The sequence below is a fragment of the Phyllobates terribilis genome, unplaced genomic scaffold, assembly GCF_046119375.1.
Source record: "Phyllobates terribilis strain yellow unplaced genomic scaffold, ASM4611937v1 Scaffold_3__8_contigs__length_932513732, whole genome shotgun sequence".
In the NCBI taxonomy this organism is placed as follows: Eukaryota; Metazoa; Chordata; class Amphibia; order Anura; family Dendrobatidae; genus Phyllobates; species Phyllobates terribilis.
In genome coordinates, this window is record NW_027362763.1 from 204161190 (window position 1) to 204183676 (window position 22487).

Genomic DNA, 22487 nt, shown 5'->3' on the forward strand with positions numbered 1-22487 from the left:
TTTTAGTTTGTGATTGGTTTCTCTTCCTCCCATATTTTTATTTAGATTTTTTTGTCTTTGTTCTTTCTTTCCACTTCCAGTAGCAGAGATCTCAATAGTATTTGTCAGCTGTATGGCTTTTTCTGGCCTTTTGCTTCCCTTCCCACATTGTTCTAGTTTAAAGCTCTCCTGATGAGTGTAGCAAGGCGACTTCCAAATACATGTTTTCCAGTCTTCGTAAGGTGCACCCCATCTCTAGCAAGTAGTCCATCGTATAGGTAATTCATCCCGTGATCCAGAAATCCAAATCCTTGTTGACGGCACCATCGACGTAGCCAGTTGTTCACCTGTAGAATCTTATTCCACCTCATTGTTCCATGGTCATCCACTGGGAGGATGGATGAGAAGACCACCTGCGCTCCCAATTCTTTCACTTTCTTGCCTAAGTCTTCAAAGTCACTGCAGATGGTTTCCAGGTCCTTTCTTGCGGTGTCATTTGTCCCCACATGTATTAGCAGGAATGGGTAGTGATCTGTAGGTCTGAAGAGTCTTGATATCCTGTCAGACACATCTTTAATTTTTGCTCTAGGAAGACAGCACATTTCTCTTGAGGTTATGTCTGGTCTGCAGATAGCGGCCTCTGTTCCTCTTAACAGGGAATCCCCCATGACCACCACTCTTCGTTTTTTCTTCACAACATTCTTCTTTCTCCATCCAGGAGGATTCTGAGGACTTACAAGGTTATTCATTGCTGGCAAAGTCTTATCTTGCTGTATTTCTTCAAGGTTCTCCTGCGTGAGAGCCTGGTACTGGTTCCTGAGCAGTATGGGTGCTGACTGCCTCTCGATCCTCCTGCTTCTGTGGGTCACATGCTTCCATTCCTCTGTTTCGTCAGGTGCAGTTCGAATTTCTTCTCTTTCTGAATCATGAAGAGATAATTCTGCTCTGTCTAAGAACTCTTCACCTTCCTTAATGATTTTCAAGGTAGTTAACCTCTCTTCTAGATTTCGCAACTTTTCCTCCAACAGGGACACAAGCTTGCATTTCTGGCATGTGAAGTTTGGCTTTTTCACTGGCAAGTCTGTGAACATGTAGCAGGATATGCAGCTCACCAAATGGCTCCTGGACTCTTCCATGTTCTTACTGTTAATGTTCTGAACACAGTGAAAAAAGCTTCAAAATGCGCGCGCCGTGTTCTTTGAGCTCGCGGAGACTCTTCACTTACCCCAAAATGCAGTGGAAATATGCAAATTATCTCCTCAGGACTCCTCCCCTGGTTTTGTGTGTCACTTCTCGCATGTGTGTCACTTCTCGCATCGCCTGGGCACTGCAGGTCCCCCCATGGTGATTCACATATGCCACAGCCGTGGCATTGTCCGACTGTACTCTGATGTGAGAGGCTGCCAGTAAGTGATGGAAGGCTCTCAACGCCAGGAGGATGGCACGAATTTCCAAGATGTTGATGGGCATGGTCGCGTCCGCTGGGGACCACTTGCCCTGTGCTCTGTGGTGTAAGTGCACCGCACCCCAACCCGTCAGGCTCGCGTCGGTGGTCAGAACCTTCCATTGACCCGTGAGAAAGGATTTCCCCTTTGTTAGTGAGGTTGGCTTGAGCCACCAGTGCAGGGACTTCCTGGTTGGCAACGTCAGCTGGAACTCCCTGTCGAGAGAAAAAGGGGTTCCTGTCCCATGACTTGAGGATGGGTAGTTGGAGAGGCCTGAGGTGAAGCTGGGCAAATGGGACTGCTTCTATTGCCGCCATCATCCTGTCGAGGACTCTTATGGCAAACCGGAGAGATCGAGGGGGTTTGCTGAGGAGGGTGCAAACTCCTAGACGGAGAAGCAGTGCCTTGTCCTTGGGAAGGAGCACTAGACCCCTGAAGGCGTTGAATAGCATTCCCAGGAAGGTCAGAGACTGACTCGGGGTTGGTGATGACCCTTGTAGGTTGACTAACCAGCCCAGGCGACTCAGAGTGTCGATTGTGATTTAGACGCTGAGTTCGTAGTCCTTGAAAGTAGGAGCCTTGATAAGGAGATCGTCCAGGTATGGAACGACTACTATGCCTCTGGAGTGCAGGACGTCCATGGTGGCTGACATGACTTTGGTAAACCCTCTGGAAGCCGCGGCGAGTCCGAACGGGAGAGCCACTAACAGGTAGTGGTCCTGGTCGAACCTGAGAAATCTCAGATGGGCGGGTGCAATTGGTATATGCAGGTATGCGTATTGTATGTCTATGGAGGTGAGAAATTCTCCTTTCTCCATGGACGCAATGATGGACCGAAGGGACTCCATGCGGAAGTGAGGTACCTGTACATATTTGTTGAGCTGTTTTAGGTCCAGTATGGGCCGTACGCCGCCTCCTTTCTTGGGGACTACGAATAGATTGGAGTAGAACCCTCGGAAGCGGGACCGGTACTATGACTCCAGCTTGAAGAAGCGAGGAGACCGCTTGGCAAAGGCACGAGCCTTGGATGGCGGCTTGGGGGGAACAGAAAGAAAGAGTCTGTTTGTTGGGTTGGAAGTGAACTCTATCTTGTATCCCGAAGACACTAGTTCCCTGACCCACCTGTCTTCTGTAATAGGCAGCCAGACTTGATGAAAGAGCAAAAGTCGGCCGCCTACGGGTGGGGTGTCTTCCGGAGTCCGTGAGTCATGATGAGGAGGAAATATGAGACTTTCCTCCTTTGGACTTTGACTGGCCTGCTTTTGACTGCCAGGTCTTGTCCGACTTTTGCGTCGACCGCGAGTTGTCCCTGCGTGGGGAGCAGTTGCTATTTTGTGCTGGACGCGAGACGGACCAGTCCGAAGAGTTCCGAAGGGATCGGAATCGAGTTTGGTTACGCTTCCTGTAAGTGCGTTTGGGTTTTAGTTGGGGGAGAGAGTATTCATACCCCCGGTGGAATTGGATATCATCATGTCCAACTGTTCGCCAAAAAGTCGACCACTGAGGTACGGGAGGTGCGTGAGGGACTTCCTTGAGGCAGCATCTGTTTCCATTCCCGCAGCCAGAGGATACGCCGAATCGTGATGGCGTTTGATGCTATCCCCGCTGCACCCCTTGCTGAATGCAGAGCTGCATGAAGTATGTAATCTGCTACCTGCTATTTTAACCGCTTGGCCCGACAGCTCAGGAGCAAATGCTTTGAGGCCAGCTTGTAAATTTTTGGGGCTAAGCCAGGATGGCCTTGGCAGCCCAAACAGAAGCGAACGCGGGAGCCAGGGAGGCCCCTGCGGCCTCGAAGATTGAACGAGCCTTGCGTTCCACCTGCCGGTCTGCTGCATCCCTGAGGGTTGAGCTACCTGGCAGTGAAAGGAGTGACTGTGGTGCTAGCCTAGAGACTGGGTGTTCCCCTTTGGGTGGATCTGTCCATTCCTTGTAACCTCCTATGGGAAGGGGTACCGCGTCTCCAGATATTTGCGATTTAAGTATCGATTTAAACTCTGGGTGGTCAAAGAGATCTTAGGCGGCTTCAGAGCTCCTTCAAAGGAAATGTTCTGGTGCCTCCGGGGGCAGATCAGAAATGTCCAGCACCCGATGGATGGGCGAGATTACGTCCTCAACTAGCGCTGTATTGCTAGGGGGGATTGGGATCAGGGACCCTTCAGTTTCCTTGTCAGAGTCGGAATCACAGATGTCTTCCAAATCCTGTGTATCGCTAAGGTGTCTCCTGCTAGTGGGGCGGAGCCCTTCTCTGGTCGGGGATCGCTGCGGAGATCTGCATTGTCTGTCCCTGGTAGGGGACGGTCTAAATGACCTGGAATTACGGTGTCTCTCTCTAGAAGGGGATGACTGTGTGCTATGGGATAACGCAGATGAGAGTGACCTGTGGGTCCGCTTGCGTCCTGACCTAGACGTGGATGTGCCCGGGTCGTCATGTCCCTGAGTCGAGCTCTCCCTTTGCTGGTTAGCGTTCATAGCCGAGGCATGACGCTGCAGAGCTTGAAGCAATGTGGAGGTCAGGTTATCTATAGACTGCGTCACAGATTGCGACATCTGAGTGACCCATTCCTGCGTGGCATTAGGCACCGAAGCATTGGTAGGGGCTTCTTGGGGCTCTGGCACAGTAGTCTGGATGCAGTCCTGGTAGTGCAGGTACGTGCTGCAAGTGGGGAGAGTACTACAGAAGGCTGTACAGAGTGCATAATAGCAGTTCTGCCTGGTTCTCTTGGACCTTGAGTCCTGCATAGTGCACAGGGGTGGCTATGCAGAGTGCAGAGGAGCTTATGAGAAATAATGGATTCACAGCCGAGGAGGAACTCCAGCTGTGATCTTACCCCACCAGTGTGCCTCTAGGTCCAGCACCGAAGATCCACAGTCCTGTGCCTCCCCGGAGACTGGTAGCTGCAGGGTTAATCTTTTTCCTGCAGCAGATAATGGCCGCCGGAGTAAATGTTTGAGGAAGAAGGGGGGCGGAGAGCTGAAAAAGGGCGGCAGTTTGCTGTGAAATCGCGCCCTTTCAGTCTGGATCCGCCCCTTCTATGACACTGTAGAGTGTCATACATGTCATCCGGGGGGGGGGGCGGGCCGGGGGGGCGGAGAGGGGGTGGCGGCTTCGGCTAGGCCGGAGCCGCGGTCTAAATTAGAAGCCTGATGCCCAAAGGGGCTCCAGGCCGGCGCGGAAGTCTGGGAGGGGGCCGGATCTGAACCGGACCCCCCCGGATTTGAAGGCAGGATAGCGGTGGGGGTATAAGTGGAAGGGGGGCCCTGTGAGGAGTCCCCCTGAGGCACCATAGAGCTGGTGTTGCCGCAAAGACAGGGCGCAGGGAGGTCTGTGCCTGTGTGTTGTGCCATGCCTGCCTGCACTCCCACCAGCCCCGACAGGAGCCGGCAGCAGGGCTGGGGTCCCTGGATTCAGCTGCAGTGTGCTAGCTACTGGGAGCTGCAGACTGCTGCCTGTACAGGCCCTACCTGAGGCATCTCAACCTAATGCCCCCAAAGGGGGATTAGGGAGGGTGCTGCTGTCACCATCATGGGGCTTTATCCTCGCCTCGACCTCAACCCAGAAACGGAATTGGGGAAGGAGGGGGCGTCTCGACTTCGAACCAGCACCCGGAGGGCTGGGGAAGGAGCGACATGGGGAATATCATCTCAACTTCAACTGTGCACCCCCTAATAGGGGGCAGAGGAAGGAGCCATGCCGGGAGTCTCACAAGAGACCCGCTTTTCTTCATCTGTAATCCCGTCGGAGAAAACTGAGTAAAAGTTTTAGGTGTGCCTCCTTATGCGACACTAAGCAAAAACTGGAGAAGGCTGATGCCGTCCAGGGGAGTATACTGCAGAGGAGGAGCCACGGTTAATCATTTTCAAATTATGCATAGTGCCGCCTCCTAGTGGACAGCAGCATAACACCCATGGTCCTGTGTCCCCCAATGAGGCGACAGAGTAATACTCGTGATGAAACCCAACAAAGTTTGGATTTTCGGACACTGGAGTGTTGCAGTTGTAATGCGACCACCACATTCACTATTGCTTGTTGAGATTCTTGTCTTATGATCGCACAGCCAAAGTCATTGTGTAGCCCTAGCCTTACAAAGGGAGTTATGCAACTTTAAACTCAGTTATCTATGAAATAAAGGGTCCTTACAATCTTCAAGAAATGGCTATTATTAGATAGTGCTTGTAAATACAAGCAATTTACTGCATATTAAAATTTTCAACCGTTCTTGAGTTATTAACACTTTTCTGTTCTTTCCAGCTCGTTGTCTTGGCAACCAATCACCTCTGCTACACAGCAGAAGCTGCACAGTTCTTACAAACTCGTTTCTATTGAGCTTGTAAGCACTATTTTGAAGCTGGTGGGATCACTGGAGGGTGTGATTACTTCCTAACCCCAGCCAGTTTTAGCACAGTGTTTACAAGCTAGACAACAGTGGTGGTCGGTGTCCTAGGCAACAAGTTGTAAACAAAAGAAAAGTGTTACTATCACAAGAAAAGCTGCAAATTTTAATGAGCAGTAACTTACAAAAGTGTTTGTTTTTTACAAACACTATCCGACAATATCCATTTATGAAGATGAGGATAACCCATTAACAGAACCAATGCCCCTCACCTTCAGGTGCCGTACTTATTTCCTACCAATTGGCGAAAATCTCAATGATACTTTAGTAGAAAAGGGATTATCACAAAGGATTAAGAGAAAAGCTGTGGGAAAAGATAATCGGATCAAGCAGCAGACAAAGATTTTCTATCTTTAAATGTCAGATGGAAACATTTTGTTCTGTTATAAAGGGTGTTCTACACTAATGTGTCACAATGTCAAATAGTGCGATGAAACATACTGCTTTCTTTTATACTTATCACAACTCCCTAAAAAATTTTTTAAGGGGAATATAGTATCTAGTTTTAATTAATAAAAAATATATAATGCAATAAATTCCCTTTAAGTTTCAGATTTAGCATTTTTAGCTGCCCTCATGACCATGGCACTAATGATGAGGTTGCTTTTGATCATTTCTATATGTATATATGAGCACAATACATTGTCATTGTTCCCACAGACATTTAAAGGGAACTTGTCATGTAATATAATGCTATTAACCTGCAGGTTAATAGTGTTCTGACACCGTGCAGCGCTGGCACTGAGAGCCCCGCTGCCGGGAGGAAATTAACTTTATTCCCCCTGGCACACTTGCTCTTTCAGTCACAGGGGTGGTGCCGTCACGGCTTTAGTCACTGCTCTGTGTATTCTACAAGCTTTGCTATCCTGTATAATATGTCACGTTATGTATTCTCTCCTAATCTCAGCTCCTATTGGCCGGCCGGGGAACATCCTTACAGTACCTGTGACATCTCCTTTCTATGACGGGGAATATGAATCGTTGGCATTAAGTCTGTAATATGTTGACCCAAAAGTTCCTCTGGATCCATATATCCATATAATTGTGCACAGGATGGATCACAAGATACGATCCTACCCTAGAAGACACAGAAGAGGACATTATTAATAAAATGATGAGAAAATAACAGAATATCTATATCCATATTTACACACCATTATAGATCATGCAAAGATTATTTCCATTCTCACAACACTTTATGACAAACAAAAATTTATGTTCGTCTCATTATAAGCAGCTTTACTCTAATGCATAAATGTCAAATCTCGCCCGCAGGGTGAATATATTTGGCCCGCGACACCTGAACCACCACCCCTATGTGGGGTCATTATTCTGAATGGAGGACTTTGTGGGGCCCATTATTCTGTATGGAGGACTATGTGGGGCCCATTATACTGTATGGAGGACTATGTGGGGCCCATTATTCTGTATGGAGGACTATGCGGGGCCCATTATTCTGTATGGAGGACTATGCGGGACCCATTATTCTGTATGGAGGACTATGTGGGGCCCATTGTACTGTATGGAGGACTATGTGGGGCCCATTATTCTGTATGGAGGATTATGTGGGGTCATTATTCTGAATGGAGGACTATGCGGGGCCCATTATGCTGTATGGGGGACTATGTGGGGCCCATTATTCTGTATGGAGGACTATGTAGGGCCCATTGTACTGTATGGAGGACTATGTGGGGCCCATTATTCTGTATGGAGGACTATGTGGGGTCATTATTCTGAATGGAGGACTATGTGGGGCCCATTATTCTGTGTGGAGGACTATGTGGGGCCCATTATTCTGTATGGAGGACTTTGTGGGGTCATTATTCTGAATGGAGGACTATGTGGGGCCCATTATTCTGTATGGAGGACTATGTGGGGCCATTATACTGTATGGAGGACTATGTGGTGCCCATAATTCTGTATGGAGGACTATGTGGGGCCCATAATTCTGAATGGAGGACTATGTGGGGCCCATAATTCTGAATGGAGGACTATGTGGGGCCCATTATTGTGTAAGGAGGACTATGTGGGGCCCATTATTCTGTATGGAAGACTATGTGGGGCCCATTATACTGTATGTAGGACTATGTGGGCCCCATTATTCTGTATGGAGAACTATGTGGGGCCCATTATTCTGTATGGAGGACTATGTGGGGCCCATTATTCTGTATGGAGGACTATGTGGGGGCCATTATTCTGTATGGAGGACTATGTGGAGCCCATTATTCTGTTTGGAGGACTATGTGGGTCCCTTTATTCTGTATGGAGGACTGTGTGGGACCCATTATACAGTATAATGGTTGGCCTCCAACTTCGTCCAAGTTTTTCATTTTGGCCCTCTGCGTGTTTGCGTTAACATCCCTGCTCTAATGTAATAAAATACCCCAAGTACCCTTAAAGGGGTTGTCCACTACTCAATTACCAAATTGCCCCATGTAAAATAAAAACAGCCTGTACTCCCCTCCGGTGCTGCTCTAGCGAAGTCAGCACTGGGGCTCCAGTTACGGTATTCTGTCACATCAACCCTGCAGTCAATCAGCGATTACGAATGGGCTGCTTCATACTCGCTTCCTTCAGATTAAACTTACATCCAGAGGAAATTAGAACTGCTGTTGCTGTCTGATGTCCTCTGGATGACAGTTTCATCTGAAAGAAGGGAGAAGCTGCCCATTAATGGTCGCTGATTCCTGGGTCGCCCAAGGAGACTCGGTCCAGACATCCATGGAAAGGCCCAAGCACTAGAGGAGAGTACAGGCTGTTTTTATTTCCATGGTGGAATACAGTAATTGAGAAGAGGGGGTCCAAGTAGTAGACGACCTCTCTAAAAGGGGTTTTCCAGTGAAAATATGTCATAAACTATCCATAGGATATGTGATAACGCATTGATTGGTGGGGATCTGACAGATCGGACCCACACTCTTTGGCAGAATGGGGACCATTTATCCTTAATAGAATGGAGCAGAACTGCACATGCTCAACCACATCTCCATTCATTACATTTGGGGCTCTCAAACGCTGCGCTCAGCTTTCTACGGCAACCCTATAGAGAATAAATGGAGAGGTGGTCAAGAGTCCGACCTGACGCTCCATTTTGTAACTGAGATAAAAGTGCTCACTGGGGATAAAAACCAGGGCTGTGGAGTCGGTAAGCCACAGTTGCGACTCCGACTCCTGGATTTTATCAGGTTCCGACTCCGGCTCCGACTCCTTCATAAATGGCCAATTCGTAACAATAAATTTACTGTTGTAAAATATTAACATCGTGCTTATTCAGTTTCTCACCATCATATAAGTAATCAGACCACTTAGAGCAAAAACTATATTTATTAGAATACAATTAGAATATAGCAAATAACTTTTATAAACTTTTCTAAACTCTTGTAAGTAAATATGCAATAAACACTGTTATGCAGTTAAGAAGAAGAAATCTATAAATTTGTCCTCAGAAAAAGTATTGCCTCTGTCAGATCCTCCTTCATGGATGCCCTCAAATCTGATCTAATTATTTTGAGAGCAGAGAACAACCTCTCTACACTAACTTGGGTTGGTGGCAAAGCAGTAACCACTCGGGCAACATCTCTGACAATGTCAGGATACAGAGGAATCGCTTGTTGCACTGTTATTTTTGATGAACGGTCAAATTTCTCAATTTCTTTTAGTGCACATGAAAAATTCTGCTGAAATGTACTGGCTGTGTTCTTTGATGGGGATGACTCTTCTTCTATGCGGGAACGCTTTGCACGGTCCTTGTGATCCAAATATTTTTTGAAATTAAATTCTTCATCAGTTGATGATGAGGGTGAAGATGTGGCAGGACGACCAAATTCTTCTTGTTCCTCCTGACTGTTCTGCAACCCTTTCATTCTTTCTGCTATTTCAAACAGAGCTTCTTTTCCTTTAGTTAGCTGTTGATCATCTAGAAGATTTGTAATAGTAGCTCCTCTCTCCGTTACATTGATGTAGCAATGCCACTTGCAATTAACCCTCCTCTTTGGGACAGGCGAAACATCAGGTTCTTCCACTCCTTTAAGAAAATACCTGGAGTTAAGTCCTCTGCTTGTAATTTTTTAGTCACTGTAAATGGGTGCTCTAGCAATTTTTCCAGCTCAGTCACCTGATTCCACTGACTTTCATTTAGCGTCAGTTGAGGGTTAGCCATGTCTACAAGAAAGGTTTTCAGTTCAAACAAGCGCTGAATCATTAAGTAAGTACTGCCCCATCGTGTGGCTTGATCAATAATTGCCCCTTTTCCAGCACGTCTCTTCAAAATTGAGTCAACTTTAGGGGTTCTGGCAACAGTAGCCAATTTTCTCACCTTGCCAATCAGTGCAGCAGCATGTCCTTCTTGCAGACTGTCTCACAGCGCATGTGATGAATGAAAGAACGTATTGACACAGTTTCAACAAGATCATCTAAACTATCATGTTGCTGTTCATCTGAAGCAACTTCAGTTTGCTCCTCAGTTACAATAATGTGTTCCTCTATTTCAAACATTTCTGTGTCTGTGGACCCAGAATGTTCTTCTAGCTGCTGGTCACCATCATTACTCTCATTCATCAGCTTAATAGTACTTATATTTGAAGCATTGTCAGTTACGACAGAAAGAACTTGCTCTTTTTTAAGTTCATAGTCTTGCAGAACCTTTTCCACCAAGACCTGGAGAAACTCATTGGTGTGATGAGCTTTGGTGTCTTTTACTGCCAATGTCTTGGTAACTATTTCATTTTTGTCACAAACAAATCAGACATTGATGGCAAAATAGTTCACTCTGTGACGTGTGCAGGCATCCATTTTAAGAAACAGAAAGAGTCCCTTGAGAGTTTTTTTAAGTTCTTCCTTTTGTTTAAAAGCTTCTTTGATTACTAATTTTCTAATACTCTCTCTCTCCAGAGAAACACCAAGCTTGTGGGCCATTTCCCCATTCAGACACATAAAAGCTGGTCGTGAAAATAATGAAATAGGCACACTATCCTTTACAACAAGCTCTATGATGTTTTTTTAAATGTATCTACTGTCATTGTCACAGTAACTTTGTCACTGACAAAATATCTTGCAACTGATGGCTGCAAAGTTCTCTGCTCCTTTGTTTGGCTGGAAGAGCTGGGCACTGGTTCATTGGTTTGGATGCAGTCTTTCTCATCCACTGCTTTCAGTACTTCTGGATGAAAGCGCTGTAAATGTCTCTTTAGATTAGAAGCTCTGGTAGGAGCATTTTTATCTTTGCCTGAATATGCACTGATCTTGGCTTCACAGCATTTGTTTTCGTCTGGATCATTTGTCATACACTGACAGACATAATATTTTCTATCTTGAGTGATGGTGAAATGTTCAAATACAGCTGATTTAATGTGACGCTTCTTTGACATTCTCAGGCTTTTAATTCTGCATTCACAATCCAAATGACAATTGTTTTTCCTAAAAACAATTGAACAAAATTATTGCCAGGTCGTACAACTGATATAGTGGTCAGTAATACTGTTATTCCTCATGTACTCACAGTTAACTGATGCAAAGTTTGTTGAAAGGATAATACTTCTTACAGTCTTCCTCTTCTGAGTAGCAGCTGTGAGATGCTTGGAAGACGCACACCTAGTAAACATCTAGTCTAGAGGAGGAGCTTTACTACTAAGAATTTGCAACACATTTTCGCTTTCAGTTTCATACATTGTAAGTAGGGGGGTTGGGGCAGCATGAGGTTAACCAAGTATAAGATTAGATAAGGGCAGTGGAGAACAGTGACTCACAAGAAGTAAGAAATGTCTCTATCTCCAGCAGAACTGCTTATCACTGTTGTTCATAGTTTGATAGAACATATATATTTGAGTAACATTTATAAAATTCATATGAAAGTTCAATTATGAAATATTAATACATTTTTTTTAAAGCTGGAGTTGGTACATTTCTACCGACTCCGACCAAAGCTAACTCCGACTCCACAGCCCTGATAAAAACTCCCTGTTCTGACGATCAGTGATTGTCCAAGCAGTCATACCCCCCACCGATCAGTTATCATCTATCCCGTGGATAGGTGATAACTTTGTTTTCTCCAGACAACCTCTTTAAATACAACCTGTCCTCAGCAGTATGCAGCACATTTCTAATAGGCCATGCCAGAAGTACACCAGTCTTAATGTGGTGGCATGTTCCTACGCACCATTATTCTTGACCAATTACCGAAAACAACTGATAGAGAACGTTCCAACCCAGACATTCTTAGCAAAAACATGATCCACTAAACTCCATTCCCAATTTGTGTCATATGTAGTAACCACTTTGCAAGTCTGCTCACCCAAGATAAAAGGGGTAAAAAACTTATTTTTAATTATTAGCACAGAATTTATAATATAATCAGGGATGTGTCCTTCTGTCCGAAGCCACTATAGACTGCGCATGTGCAATGCGCCTGGGCAGTGTGACCGGAGACAGAAAGACACATCTCAGACAGGGAGGAAGGCGGAGGAGGACGAGGCTGGAGGAGGAGTGTGGCACCGGAGATAGCGGTATCCGTAGGCGCTTACCGCATACCATGATCTCCGACGCCAGTGGGGACATATCCTGATCTTCAGAGAGGCCGGAGGAGGAGAGTGACGCTGGAGTCCGTGCCTGCGCATAGCACAGACAGTAAAAATAAAATGGTGCCGGAATCAGCGTGTGCGCATACCGCACTATCCCGCGCCATTTTGTTGAAGACTCTGCAAATTTGTCTTCAACAAAATGGTGACAGAGATCGCGCTATACGCGGGCGCTGATTCCAGTGCCACACTCCTCCTCCGGCCTCTCCGGACACAGAGCTGCAAGGGAGTCAAGAGTGCATGCGGGAAAAGGTACTGTACTATTCGCTGCATTCTGGCAGCTGTGCTGGGCTGCAGGTTTTGATTGTATGCGCCACCTGTGGGCACTACGAGATATTGAGCATGGCAGCTGTGCACTGGCTGACAAGAGGTTTTGGACAAGTATTGGGGGTAGCTGTGTTAAAATATTCTAGGCTGCCTGTAACATGCATCAGCTGAGCACTGGCTGACAGGATGGGGGAGCATGGACCAGGATGGGGGGAGGACCAGGATAGGGGAGCATATACCAGGATGGGAGACCAGAATTAGGGACCATATACCAGGATGGGAGACCAGGATTAGGGACCATATACCAGGATGGAGGGGCATATACCAGGATGGGGGGGGGGGATATACTAGGATGGAGGAGCATATACCAGGATGGGGGAGCACCAGGATAGGGGAGCATATACCAGGATGGGGGGGGGGGCATATACGAGGATGGTAGGGCATACAGTGGTGGCCAAAAGTATTGGCACCCCTGCAATTCTGTCAGATAATACTCAGTTTCTTCCTGAAAATGATTGCAATCACAAATTCTTTGGTATTATTATCTTTATTTAATTTGTCTTCAATGAAAAAACACAAAAAGAATTGTCCTAAAGCCAAATTGGATACAATTCCACACCAAAACTAAAAAAAGGGGGTGGACAAAAGTATTGCCACTGTTTGAAAAATCATGTGATGCTTCTCTAATTCGTGTAATTAACAGCACCTGTTACTTACCTGTGGCACCTAACAGGTGTTGGCAATAACTAAATCACACTTGCAGCCAGTTAACATGGATTAAAGTTGACTCAACCTCTGTCATGTGTCCTTGTGTGTACTGCATTGAGCATGGAGAAAAGAAAGAAGACCAAAGAACTGTCTGAGAACTTGAGAAACCAAATTGTGAGGAAGCATGAGCAATCTCAAGGCTACAAGTCCATCTCCAAAGACCTGAATGTTTCTGTGTCTTCCGTGCGCAGTGTCATCAAGAAGTTTAAAGCCCATGGCACTGTGGCGAACCTTCCTAGATATGGACGGAAAAGAAAAATTGACGAGAGATTTCAACGCAAGATTGTGCGGATGGTGGATAAAGAACCTCGACTAACATCCAAACAAGTTCAAGCTGCCCTGCAGTCCGAGGGTACAACAGTGTCAACCCGTACTATCCGTCGGCGTCTGAATGAAAAGGGACTGTATGGTAGGATACTCAGGAAGACCCCAATTCTTACCCCGAGACATAAAAAAGCCAGGCTGGAGTTTGCCAAAACTTACCTGAGAAAGCCTAAAACGTTTTGGAAGAATGTTCTCTGGTCAGATGAGACAAAAGTAGAGCTTTTTGGGAAAAAGCATCAACATAGAGTGTACAGGAAAAAAAAAGAGGCATTCAAACAAAAGAACATGGTCCCTACAGTCAAACATGGCGGAGGTTTCCTGATGTTTTGGGGTTGCTTTGCTGCCTCTGGCAATGGACTGCTTGACCGTGTGCATGGCATTATGAAGTCTGAAGACTACCAACAAATTCTGCAGCATAATGTAGGGCCCAGTGTGAGAAAGCTGGGTCTCCCTCAGAGGTCATGGGTCTTCCAGCAGGACAATGACCCAAAACACACTTCCAAAAGCACTTTAAAATGGTTTGAGAGAAAGCACTGGAGACTTCTAAGGTGGCCAGCAATGAGTCCAGACCTGAATCCCATAGAACACCTGTGGAGAGATCTCAAAATGGCAGTTTGGAGAAGGCACCCTTCAAATATCAGGGACCTGGAGCAGTTTGCCAAAGAAGAATGGTCTACAACTTCAGCAGAGCATTGTAAGAAACTCATTGATGGTTACCGGAAGCGGTTGTTCGCAGTTATTTTGGCTAAAGGTTGTGCAACCAAGTATTAGGCTGAGGGTGCCAATACTTTTGTCTGGCCCATTTTTGGAGTTTTGTGTGAAATGATCAATGATTTGATTTTTGCTTCATTCTCTTTTGCGTTTTTTCCTTGCAAGCTAATTAAATGAAGAGAATAATACCAAAGAATTTGTGATTGCAATCATTTTCAGGAAGAAACTGAGTATTATCTGACAGAATTGCAGGGGTGCCAATACTTTTGGCCAGCACTGTATACTAAGATGGGGGAGGACCAGGATAGGGGAGCATATACCAGGATGGGGAACCAGGATTAGGGAGCATATACCAGGATAGGGGACCAGGATAGGGGAGCATATACCAGGATCGGAGACCATATAACAGGATGGGGGAGCATATACCAGGATGGGGGGAGGGCATATGCCAGGGTGGGGGGCCATATACCAGGATGGGGGACCAGGATTGGGGAGTATATACCAGGATTGGGGAGCATATACCACGATGGGGGAGCATACCCCAGGATGGGGAACAAGGATAGGGGAGCATATACCAGGATGTAGGGCCAGGATTGGGGAGCATATACCAGGATGAGGGAGCATATACCAGGATGGGGGAGCAGAATGGCGGAGCATATAAAAGAATGGAGGACTAGGATGGGGGAGCATATACTAATAAAAATACTCGGCTAGTAGTTTATATTGAAATCTGGTGTCTAAGTGTCAATTAAGGGGACTGTAGTTGCAAAAGGGCAGTAATTGTTTACACATCTAATAAAAAAAAAAATTATGAGATATACAAAATCTGGCAAAATGTGTCATACTGTATTGCAGAGGCATTTTCCTTCTAGAGAGGGACATGTCCCACATACAACATCTCGTGAACGGAGAGACTCACATCCTGCTGAAAAGAAAGAACTGTGCTGATGATCTGTACGGTATCCAGAAACAGCAGGCATTGGCTTTTTACTTTTCGTATCCAGAGACACAACACTATCACCTCTCCTCCATTTCGCACCGCTTCAACCTGTGCAGAGGAAGAAAAAATATATATCTTTTGATCAAAAGTACATTTTCACGATACAGAGCTTTATGTTCTTTGGAAGGACTACATTGTTTCTCAAAGCTATTTGTTAAAAGCGTATGCTTTGAACGTCTAAACTGATAACAAATCAATTTGCTAATAAACTGTTCAACATGCATTTCTTATTTGTGCCACCAAGTGTGCAATTCTACTAGAATACCACTGCAATAAAGATTAAAGGGGATGTCCAGGCTTCGGGCTTACGTTTGCAGTCATTCTATGTGACCGCAGACTTGTGAATCCTCACACTGCGCGCTATCAGGATTCTCCGGTGCTGGGAGCATGCGGTAATGTGACTGCAAGTATGAGATTTGCATACTTAATTATCTACCACATTCTGACTAGACGTGCCTGTCTCACTCAATTCACTTGTATTGAGCGAGGCGGCGCACGTCTAGTCGGCATGTGACTGCATCTATGAAAATTGCATACTTGCAATCATGCGCACGCCGCTCTCTGCGCCAGAGAATCCTGACGGCGCACAGTGTGAGGATTCACATAGAGTAACTGCTTACCGGAGCCCCAAGCCTGGACAATCCCTTTAATCATTAAAAAAATGGTCATGAAAATCAGTGAATAGGAGACTCCCTTGTATTAAATAAGAAATATTCATGTTTTTTTCTGAAATGGGCAACTATTTAAATATCACTTACCACTTCTCCAGGTACCCGGGAAATCCCATCCGCCTCTATCAGCTCTTCTTCCAGAGTCTCAGAAATTCTGTGGCTGGAAGCAGGGATTAACGTGGGCAGGCTCATGCCAATTAACTCAAGACTACTGTACCCAAACATTCTGCAAGCTTTATCATTTGCCATCAAAATCTTTAAAAAAAAAAAAAAAGTCATCCTAAAAAGCATAAAGAAAACCTATATCTTGCTGATAAAAGAAACGCAAATATACCAACTTATGAATAAATGATTGAATGAATAAACAGATGAATGAATAAGTGCTGTACATGACATGGTGTTGTCTTATGAAAACTACAAAACAAGGGGAAAGGATGAAAGAACATTTGAAAATTAAAACAATCCCTAAACATTCATTCAATTTTTTTTATGAAGAACAGACACAGATGACTACTGTGGAGAAAGTCATGGATGTGAATTACCTGTGGATTGTCAGGGTGGGATCTGAACTTAAAACTCAGAATTAGGCTATGTGCCCACGTTGCATTTATGAAGCAGAAAATTTCTGCTGCATAAATGCAAGTCCTCTCCCGGAAAAACGCATGCGGAATTCCGCACGCGTTTATCGCGCATTTTTCGCGCGTTTATCACGCGTTTTCCACATGCGGAATTGCCTTGCGTTTTTTATGCATTGGACAAAGGCAATTCCGCTTGCGGAAGCGCAAAATTAAATGACATGCTGCAGATTTTTGAACGCGGCATAAACGCTGCGGAAAAATCCGCAGCATGTGCATAGAACTTGCGGAATCCCATTGGGGACCATGGGGTGCGGATATACATGCGTTTTTCAAGCGTTTACGCTGCGGAAATTCCGCAGCATATACGCTTGAAAAATGCTACGTGGGCACACAGCCTTAAAGAACGCTAAAAGTGAATGGGGTTTAATAAAACTCTATGTTCCTTTGATGATATTGGTGCAGTTGCATCATTTTTAAGGTGTACTGCTTAATTTTGTTATCACTGTAACCATAAAAGAATTATAGGAATAGACATTTTCCATCCTCCTTTTCTTAAGTGCTACGATGCTACAAATCACTGCATTTAGTCATTTAGCTGAATTCCACTTGTTTGCACAAAATCTTTAAGCTAGTTAAAGGTGTTTTCCCAATAAATTAATTTAACACCAATCTATGACAGAAGCAGCGGAACATTCAGCTACATGAAGGAGTGGCACAGACTCTACAACAGCAAAAGGGAAACTTTTTTATAAAGACTATTGAGAAAGTTGTTTAATACTGCAATTAAAAAGCTTATTTTAAATAATAAATCTGTGCAATAGTGTTCCTAGTAACTTCCTAGGCAATAAGCCTGTTTTATACTTTTTTTTGGATTCCCACACTGACATATATAATCCACATCAAAAGTCTTAATAATCCTTGCTTAATCGCCGTGCTCTGCTTCATCAATTGATGCGGTGCTAACAAGGGAACTCAACTGGGAATCAAATTTTCTACTGGTTTTCAAAGAAAATTAATTAGCTGCCTAGAGTGTTGTGTGCATACTTATAGAACATAAACACCGCCATTCCTATGTAACACCATCAGGCGGCATACCAGGATAAGTGTTGTAATACCTGTGTGGTCTTGGTGTTCACAGTCAGTACAGCTCTGCTTGAGCTCCGTACACATGATGGTAGAGAGTGGATGGTGTCGTCTGGGGTAGGTAGACCGCTGGGAGAGCGCAAAAGATTGTTGCTAGTAGTTGAAGAGAGACTGTAAGAGCTCCAGTCTTCCCCTGTGAAAAAATATATAACATAATGAGATTCCATCAGCAAAAACCTGCTACGATGTCAACGTTAATGATATTTGCTGAGTATAAATTCAGTTAGGACTTATTTTGGACACTCCGAATTCCTTTAAGGTTGATCTTTCACTTGCTCAAATAAATTGGGTTAAATTCTTTGTAAAAATCCCTGCGCTCACCTGATTCCGCCGCTCTTTTCCGATTTGTGCTACATCGCAGAGATATTCACATTTGTTATTTTTCAGGCGCAATATGTGGAATCTATACTTCCAGACCAACTGTGCGTTTCTTCATTATCTTCTCTGGGCTGTGATTAGCAGCATCTGGAGGGAAGGGGTGAAATCGCATAGAAGACTCTAAAGAAACACCCAATTGGACTAGAAGCAGAAATTCCACATAATGTGCTCCAAAAGCAACAAATATTGCTTCCAACAAATGGAAAAGAGTGACAGAATTAGACACGCTCAGGGATTTTTCCAAGGTATTTAACTTGTTTTTTCAGCAAGTGACGGGTCACTCTTTGGGGAACACAGATAATGACCTTGGGTACAGCTGCTGTTACAACCCCTGGCAAAAATTATGGAATCACCGGACTCAGAGGATGTTCATTCAGTTGTTTAATGTTGTTGAAAAAAAGCAGATCACAGACATGACACAAAACTAAAGTAATTTCAAATGGCAACTTTAGGGCTTTAAGAAACACTAAAAGAAATCAAGATTAAAAATGCGGTACTCAGTAAGGGTAATTTTTTTCAGACCAAGCAGAGGGAAAAATTATGGAATCATTCAATTCTGAGGAAAGAATTATGGAATCACCCTGTAAATTTTCATTTCCAAAACTAACACCTGCATCAAATTAGATCTGCTCATTAGTCTGCATCTAAAAAGGAGTGATCACACCTTGGAGAGCTGTTGCACCAAGTGGACTGACATGAATCATGGCTCCAACACGAGAGATATCAATTGAAACAAAGGAGAGGATTATCAAACTTTTAAAAGAAGGTAAATCATCACGCAATGTTGCAAAAGATGTTGGTTGTTCACAGTCAGCTGTGTCTAAAATCTGGACCAAATACAAACAACATGGGAAGGTTGTTAAAGGCAAACATACTGGTAGACCAAGGAAGACATCAAAGCATAAAGACTGGAAACTTAAAGCAATAGGTCTCCAAAACAGGAAATGCACCACAAAACAAATGAGGAACGAATGGGAGGAAACTGGAGTCAATGTCTGTGACCGAACTGTAAGAAACCGCCTAAAGGAAATGAGATTTACATACAGAAAAGCTAAACATAAGCCATCATTAACACCTAAACAGAAAAAAACAAGGTTACAATGGGCTAAAGAAAAGGAATCGTGGACTGTGGATGACTGGATGAAAGTCATATTCAGTGATGAATCGCGAATCTGCATTAGGCAAGGTGATGATGCAGTAACTTTTGTTTGGTGCCGTTCCAATAAGATATACAGTGCCTACAAGTAGTATTCAACCCCCTGCAGATTTAGCTGGTTGACACATGCGGAATTAACTTGGCATTGTGACATTTGTACTGTAGATCAGCCTGGAAGTGGGAAATGCACTGCAGCAAATTTTTTTTTTTTTTTTTTTTTTTAAAACGTTAAAAGTTAATTCAGAGTGTCATTTATTATTCAACCCCTCAAACCACAAGAATTCTGTTTGGTCCCCCAAAAGTATTAAGAAGTAGTTCAGGCACCAAGAATAATGAGCTTCACATGTGTGGATTAAAGATCTCTTTTGCCAGCCTTTTCTGACTATTTAAGACCCTCCCCAAACTTGTGAACAGCACTCAGACATGGTCAATATGGGAAAGACAAAGGAGCATTCCAAGGCCATCAGAGACAAGATCGTGGAGGGTCACAAGGCTGGCAAGGGGTACAAAACCCTTTCCAATGAGTTGGGCCTACCTGTCTCCACTGTTGGGAGCATCATCCGTAAGTGGAAGGCTTATGGTACTGTTAGCCTTCCACGGCCAGGACAGCCTTTGAAAGTGTCCTCCCGTGCCGAGGCCAGGCTTGTCCGAAGAGTCAAGGCTAACCCAAGGACAACAAGGAAGGAGCTCCGGGAAGATCTCATGGCAGTGGGGACATTGGTTTCAGTCAATACCATAAGTGACATACTCCACCCCAATGGTCTCCGTTCCAGACGAGCCCGTAAGGTACCTTTACTTTCAAAGCGTCATGTCAAGGCTCGTCTACAGTTTGCTCATGATCACTTGGAGGACTCTGAGACAGACTGGTTCAAGGTTCTATGGTCTGATGAGACCAAGATCGAGATCTTTGGTGCCAACCACACACGTGACGTTTGGAGACTGGATGGCACTGCATACGACCCCAAGAATACCATCCCTACAGTCAAGAATGGTGGTGGCAGCATCATGCTGTGGGGCTGTTTCTCTGCCAAGGGGCCTGGCCATCTGGTCCGCATCCATGGGAAGATGGATAGCACGGCCTACCTGGAGATTTTGGCCAAGAACCTCCGCTCCTCCATCAAGGATCTTAAGATGGGTCGTAATTTCATCTTCCAACAAGACAACGACCCAAAGCACACAGCCAAGAAAACCAAGGCCTGGTTCAAGAGGGAAAAAGTCAAGGTGTTGGAGTGGCCTAGTCAGTCTCCTGACCTTAACCCAATTGAAAACTTGTGGAAGGAGCTCAAGAATAAAGTCCACATGAGACACCCAAAGAACCTAGATAACTTGGAGAAGATCTGCATGGAGGAGTGGGCCAAGATAACTCCACAGACCTGTGCCGGCCTGATCAGGTCTTATAAAAGACGATTATTAGCAATAATTGCAAACAACGGTTATTCCACAAAGTATTAAACATAGGGGTTGTATAATAATTGACCCACACTTTTATGTTTAAAATTTAATAAAATTCAACTGAGCAACATAACTTTTTGGTTTGTAAGATTTATGCTTCTGTTCATAAAACCTACTCTCGTTTGCAGTTTGAAGGCTCTAACTTATTTGCATCTTATCAAACCAGCTAAATCTGCAGGGGGTTGAATACTACTTGTAGGCACTGCATAAAGATGACTGCATGAAGAGAACATGCAAATTTCCACAGTCATTGATGATATGGGGCTGCATGTCAGGTAAAGGCACTGGGGAGATGGCTGTCATTACATCTTCAATAAATGCCCAAGTTTACATTGATATTTTGGACAGTTTTCTTATCCCATCAATTGAAAGGATGTTTGGGGATGATGACATCATTTTTCAAGATGATAATGCATCCTGCCATAGAGCAAAAACTGTGAAAACATTCCTTGAAAGAAGACACATAAGGTCAATGTCATGGCCTGCAAATAGTCCGGATCTCGATCCAAATGAAAATCTTTGGTGGAAGTTGAAGAAAATGGTCCATGACAAGGCTCCAACCTGCAAAGCTGATCTGGCAACAGCAATCAGAGAAAGTTGGAGCCAGATTGATGAAGAGTACTGTTTGTCACTCATTAAGTCCATGCCTCAGAGACTGCAAGCTGTTATTAAAGCCAGAGGTGGTGCAACAAAATACTAGTGATGTATTGGAGTGTTCTTTTGTGTGTTTGTTTTTCATGATTCCATAATTTTTTCCTCAGAATTGAGTGATTCCATAATTTTTTCCCTCTGCTTGGTCTGAAAAAAATTACCCTTACTGAGTACCACATTTTTAATCTTGATTTCTTTTAGTGTTTCTTAAAGCCCTAAATTTGCCATTTGAAATGACTTTAGTTTTGTGCCATGTCTGTGATCTGCTTTTTTTCAACAACATTAAACAACTGAATGAATATCCTCCGAGCCCGGTGATTCCATAATTTTTGCCAGGTGTTGTATACTGGTGAATGTTACCTGTCAGGCTGGCTGTGTTCCAGTGGCTCCTCGCTCGCCCACCATGTCTTCTTCTTCTTGGGCTGGGGAGCTGGGGAAAGGACTTGCTTAGCAGTGCAACACTGTGCAGTGGAGAATTAGGGGATTGTGGTATCACTGAAGCTGCCATCTTTAAAAACAATGTGGTCCCTAAACAGAAAAACAACATTATAGGTGAAAATAACCAATAAATCAGTATCCAATACCGGTGTCTTACAAGTTGCTCAACAATGAAATTTACAATAATCTCAGACAGAATAAAGAAAAAAAAAACTTTCCCATAACAGATGTGCACGGTAAGACAGTCATGTAATATCTGCCGCACATATCACAGATCATGATGAAATGACTTCATAATGCTATTTATAGTATTGCTGAGATATTTTAAAGCAGATCTGTCACCTGAGTTCATAATTCAATCTGCATACATTATTAAATAGATCTCGTAAACCTGATGAGGCTAATGTACTTACTTTGAAAATCCATAATAGAATGGCAGTATAATTCTATATGGGTCCAGGAAGCAGAAACCTGTCGGTAGTGAAGATGATGGAGCATGTGTGTCCACCAGAATCCAACTCATTACATGGACCTGCATATTGTTATACACCTTGAACACC

General features: G+C 44.4%; 1 protein-coding gene across 3 annotated transcripts in view; it reads right to left on the reverse strand.

Annotated features, from left to right (window-relative positions):
- PASK (PAS domain containing serine/threonine kinase) overlaps positions 1-22487 on the reverse strand; it is a 139038-nt gene that overhangs the window by 44746 nt on the left and 71805 nt on the right. For all 3 annotated transcript variants that reach the window (XM_073674544.1, XM_073674543.1, XM_073674542.1), the window contains 5 exons: positions 21850-22017; positions 17825-17985; positions 16219-16386; positions 15380-15508; positions 6762-6896 (listed from right to left, as the gene is read on the reverse strand). In XM_073674544.1, the coding sequence (XP_073530645.1) occupies positions 6762-6896; positions 15380-15508; positions 16219-16386; positions 17825-17985; positions 21850-21997 (741 nt within the window). In that variant the 5' untranslated portion in view covers positions 21998-22017. The remainder of the gene's footprint in view (positions 1-6761; positions 6897-15379; positions 15509-16218; positions 16387-17824; positions 17986-21849; positions 22018-22487) is intronic.